The sequence below is a fragment of the Siniperca chuatsi genome, linkage group LG22 (genome assembly GCF_020085105.1).
Source record: "Siniperca chuatsi isolate FFG_IHB_CAS linkage group LG22, ASM2008510v1, whole genome shotgun sequence".
NCBI classification, from domain to species: domain Eukaryota; kingdom Metazoa; phylum Chordata; class Actinopteri; order Centrarchiformes; family Sinipercidae; genus Siniperca; species Siniperca chuatsi.
Genome location: NC_058063.1, coordinates 23,990,512 through 23,995,511, shown reverse-complemented (window position 1 = coordinate 23,995,511; position 5,000 = coordinate 23,990,512). Strand labels below are relative to the sequence as shown.

The 5,000-nt window shown below is 58.3% G+C and overlaps 2 protein-coding genes and 1 long non-coding RNA gene across 15 annotated transcripts in view; 2 read left to right on the top strand and 1 right to left on the bottom strand.

Annotated features, from left to right (window-relative positions):
* Positions 1 to 5,000, top strand: part of LOC122870097 — a 387,819-nt gene that overhangs the window by 72,591 nt on the left and 310,228 nt on the right. The window lies entirely within an intron of this gene.
* The window catches only part of camta2 (calmodulin binding transcription activator 2), a 25,696-nt gene that overhangs the window by 3,299 nt on the left and 17,397 nt on the right, over positions 1 to 5,000 (top strand). Inside the window, 10 exon segments of the mRNA XM_044183802.1 lie at positions 867 to 934; positions 1,062 to 1,197; positions 1,866 to 1,937; positions 2,242 to 2,389; positions 2,524 to 2,652; positions 2,731 to 2,938; positions 3,033 to 3,624; positions 3,627 to 3,827; positions 3,830 to 4,033; positions 4,309 to 5,000. The exon segment at positions 4,309 to 5,000 is cut by the window's right edge and continues 25 nt beyond it. Of these exon segments, the coding sequence (XP_044039737.1) occupies positions 867 to 934; positions 1,062 to 1,197; positions 1,866 to 1,937; positions 2,242 to 2,389; positions 2,524 to 2,652; positions 2,731 to 2,938; positions 3,033 to 3,624; positions 3,627 to 3,827; positions 3,830 to 4,033; positions 4,309 to 5,000 (2,450 nt within the window).
* LOC122870345 lies at positions 1,279 to 1,853 on the bottom strand. The gene is made up of 2 exons (XR_006376552.1): positions 1,378 to 1,853; positions 1,279 to 1,335 (listed from the first exon to the last, which is right to left on the bottom strand). It is a non-coding gene; the product is annotated as an uncharacterized LOC122870345 (long non-coding RNA).

The following is a 5,000-nucleotide window of genomic DNA, read 5'->3' as shown; positions in this document are numbered from 1 at the left end:
GCTTCTAACATTAAAGCACCGACGGGTGGCTGTCGTGCTGCCGGTCATAACGGCCGCCGCTGCTGAGGGCGCCGCTGCTGAGGGCCGCTCTCGGCGAAGCGCTGACTTGTGTGTTGAGCGCTTTGGCCGCAGACGGTGACGTGTCACGGGGGACGTGAGTTTCTGGTTCTTCGTATCCGGATTATAATGTTTAGTCTGCGGGTTCTTTAACTGGCTGTTGTCATAGCAACAAGCGCAGCTTATTGGCGTCCGGATCGGGACCGAGACGTCCGAACAGGAAGTCCTTTTCAAGTACTCCTTCCTTAGCTTTCTGGAGTGTTGATGTAATGAGGATTTTAGAAGAGAGCGTGCAGCTCGCCGAGGAGCCGCTGTAATCATCACGACGAAGAGTCATAAACGATCAAACGCACGGCCGCGCTGAAGAACGACCACAGGTCGCCGTGAGGAACGGAGCGAAAACACAAAAGCTCGCCGCAGATTCTGACCGTTAACGCGACAACAAAACTTACTAAAGACGAACTGAGGAACTCCGTTTCTTTATCCAGAGATATGAAGGGAAATGAGTGATGGCGTCCTTCACAGCAGGTGTCGGCTCCACAGGCCTCGCGCATCATGTAGTCTGTTAATAGTGCATGCTGGGAAGGTTCCCAGCATGCACCTGCAGTCACATGATCAGCACTCGGCCAGTCGTAATGCCGATCGTGGTTTCAGCTGCTTTAATGTCACAATAAGAGTCGTCGTGAGTTCGCTGCTGAAAACACACAACAGCATTGTTAAGTTTAATCTGGAGTCAGTGCGCGGAGGCCAGAAGTATGCGGACACCCCTGCGCTGCACATCGAGTCAAGGTGTCTCTTTGTCTCTGCAGGAGATTGCTTCTTACCTGATATCGTTTGACAGACATGATGAGTGGCTCTCCTGCACCCTGAAAACCAGGTACGCACGCCGCCTCTGGACCAGCCCGCCGGAGGGCGAGGGCCGAGGGCGTCACAGCCGCGACTTAGCGGGCGAGTGAAGTCTCTGCACGCGGTTACCGAATGTGTCCGTGTTGTTTCCGTTTCAGGCCGAAGAACGGCAGCATCATCCTGTACAACAGGAAGAAGGTGAAGTACAGGAAGGACGGGTACTGCTGGAAGAAACGCAAGGACGGAAAAACGACGAGAGAGGACCACATGAAGCTGAAGGTCCAGGGCATGGAGGTCAGCAGCACGCCTGTATCCTAGCAACCACCTAGCAACCACAAGGACGCTGCTCCACACTGTCAGCGTGTTCGCGTCGGCTAAAACTTACTACACACACACACCCTCAAAATCACCCAGCAACCACTTAGTAACACCCTAGCAACCATGTAAAGACCACTCCGAACACGTAGCAACCACCTAGCAACCATGTAAAGACCAGTCCGAACACGTAGCAACCACCTAGCAACCATGTAAAGACCTCTCCGAACACGTAGCAGCCACCTAGCAACCATGTAAAGACCAGTCCGAACACGTAGCAACCACCTAGCAACCATGTAAAGACCACTCCGAACACGTAGCAGCCACGTAGCAACCATGTAAAGACCACTCCGAACACGTAGCAACCACCTAGCAACCATGTAAAGACCACTCCGAACACGTAACAGCCACCTAGCAACCATGTAAAGACCACTCCGAACACGTAGCAACCACCTAGCAACCATGTAAAGACCACTCCGAACACGTAGCAGCCACCTAGCAACAAGCGAGCAAACTCTGAACAGATGGGGATCCTTTAGGCCGATACTGAAGTTTGATCTTTATAAATCTGGTGAAGCTGTGAGAGCTGATGTCTGCCATGACGCTAGCGCCTGCTAACTCGTGCTAACGCCTGTCTCTGCTTTCAGTGCCTCTACGGCTGCTACGTCCATTCCTCCATCGTGCCCACATTCCACAGGCGGTGCTACTGGCTGCTGCAGGTCTCACACACACACACACACACACACACACACACACACAGTACACACACACTACACACACTACACACAGTACACACACACTACACACACTACACACAGTACACACACACACACACTAACACACACTACACACACAATACACACAGTACACACACACACACAATACACACAGTACACACACACACACACACACACACACACACACACACACACAGTACACACACAATGCATTCTCACTTCAGTGCGTGTGTGTGTGTGTGCGTGTGTGTGCGTGTGTGTGTGTGTGTGTGTGTGTGTGAGACAGAACCCAGACATCGTGCTGGTCCACTACCTGAACGTGCCGTCCCTGGAGGATTCTGGGAAATGCAGTCCGCTGCTGTGTGCGGTGGCCGACCGCCATGACAGCGTGAGGTGGAGCCGAGACGACCTGCTGAACCAGCTGAAGCCCATGTGTAAGACACGATAATCAATAACAATAATCAATACCTGTATTAATACGCGGTGTGTGTGTGTGTGTGTGTGTGTGTGTGTGAAGTATTAATACGCGGTGTGTGTGTGTGTGTGTGTGTGTGTGTGTGTGTCTCAGTTCACAGTATGAAGTGTTCGGTGGGTTCAGGTGATTTCAGCATTGAGGAGTTGGTCCAACACATTCTGGACCGACAGAGAACCAAACCACAGCCGCGCACACACGCCTGCCTCTGTAACCCCGCCCAGGGTAAGGCATCGCTGTGACATCACTGTGACATCGCTGTGACATCACTCTGACAGCCCGGTCCTGTGTTTGTGTGTGCAGTATCTTCAGGAGTGAACATTCCCCACCGCTGTAACAGCACCAAGCATCGCATCATCTCCCCCAAACTGCCGCCGTCGTCCTGCAGACCCTCGCCCTCCCCGCTGTCCTCTGAGGCGGGGGAGGCGGGGAGGGGAGGGGGCGGAGAAGCCAAACTGCCCCACCTCCAGGCGCAGAGCAGCCCCGTCTCATCTCCCTGCCCCTCGTCCACGTAAGTCTCCCGCGCGGGAAGCCGCCGCCAGACGCACGGCGAGCCGCGTAGGACGTCTGAACTGATGTTTCCTCCTTTGTCTTTCGTTTTGTAGCTCGGCCTCGTCCCCCCCTCGGCCTCGCAGGCCCGCCATCGCCATGGGTAACCACGGAAACGGCTTCTACCGCGACCGCCGCGGCAACCTGACGACGGTGGCGCTGCCCCAGAACGCGGTGATCGTCATGGCGACGACCGCCACCATCGCAGGAGGGAGAGGGGGACGAGGGGGAGGCGGGGCCAGGGTGGAGGAGGCGGGGCCGGGGAGGAGCCTGTCACTCACCCACTCCGGCCAGTTACTGCTCTCTCCCGCCCTCCCGCCTCCGGCCGGCAAGCCCGCCTCCCCTTCCTCTCCCTCCTCCTCCTCACCCGCTCCTCCCTCCCTCCCCCTCCTCCCGTCCAGGCGCCGGGGTGGCCACCCTCTCCCTCACCCTCCTCCCCTCCCCGTCATCGGAGGCCTGCTCCTCACCCCCTCCTCCTCCAACACCTCCTCCTCCCTCCGCTCCCCCTCCTCCTGCGGCCGCCTCCCCCCCTTCCTCCCCTCGCCACCCCGCCTCCCCCTCCCTCCCCCGGCCTTTGACCCCGACTCCTTCCTCAACTCTCCCAAACAGGGTCAGGCGTATGGCGGCCCACCTCCTCCCTCCTCCTCCATCCCCTTCCCGTTCTCTGCTCCTCCTCCCCCCTCTCCCCCCTCCCTCGCTCTCTCCCTCTCCCCCCCTCCACCCCTCCCTCCTCTGTCTCCCCTCCCTCTTCGCTCTCCTCCCTCTCCTCCTCCTCCGAGGCAGACAGGAGAGACTCGGCCCTCCCCCTCTCCTCCTCTTCCTCCTCCTCCTCCTCCCCGCCCTCGTCCTCCCTCCCCCTCCCTCACCCCTGTCTCCCACCTCCTCTGTGGCCCCGCCCCTCCTCCCCCTCTGTCTGGAACTGGGAGCTCTGGGGGACTCGGAGGGAGGAAGGGAGGAGGAGGAGGCGGGGGGGGATGAAGAGGAGGTGAAGGACAGGAGGGATGATGAGGATGATGATGAAGGCAGCGCTCCGCCCACCAAGCTGGCTCTGCTGCAGGTGAGACTTAAAGTTTAACGCAGATCCGTCACCTGGAAACTTTCTTCTGACGTCTTAGACACAAACATTGATTATGACAAATCGAACTACCTGCAGACCTAACTAGAATCTGACCGCTGTGATTGGAGGATGTTTCTCGCGACACGTCGCAGCTGAGTGGCGTTCAGTTCGTGCCGCTCCGCAGAGCGCACGGCGGACTATTTTCTTCAGTGCAAAGTTGTATTCCTCCGCTTTGGATCTCCTTCTCACTCCTCTTTTATTTCTGTGTCATTCAGACAGGCCACGCCTCCTCTAGCTCGTCTCCACGGAAACAGACAGGAAGTAGCCCAGCTTCCCTGCTCTTGGTTTGCCAGGACTCAGCGAGCCAACCCACCCAGCCGGCCAATCAGACGCAGCGACAGGCCGACGGACAGCAGCCGTTGGTCCTGGGACAGCGATATAATCACCTGTCTGCGCCTGAAGCTCCGCCCCCGGCTCAGGTGTCCCATCAGCCCCGGGTGCTGCAGCAGAGTCTCTCAGTGTTTGCTAACGCTAAAGCTAACGTGGCGTCTGTCGGCCTGGAGAGCACTGACACTAACTCCACCCCCGCCGCTGTCGCCATGGATACCACTCAACTGGCGACGCCCCCGATCCAGGTGAAGGAGGAGAGTGGGCGGGACTACGACTCAGAGGACGCCTGCATGGATACACACCTGGAGGAGGAGGCGGAGCCCTGCGAGCGGGGAGGGGAGGAGCTCGACATCTCCTTCGACAGCCAGTTTCCTGACCTCATCTCTGACCTCATGACTGAGGAGGCCAATCCCGTCGCAGCTCAGCCCGCCGCCGCCGCCCCGCCAAATCCCGCCGTGTTCCCGGCCGGGGTCCGCTACATGGTGCCCCCCCAGCCCTCACCTTCCTCCTCCTTCCTCCCCTTTCCTCACCCGCTGCCCTCCTCCTCCTCGACCCGCCTCGCCTCCATCACAGACTT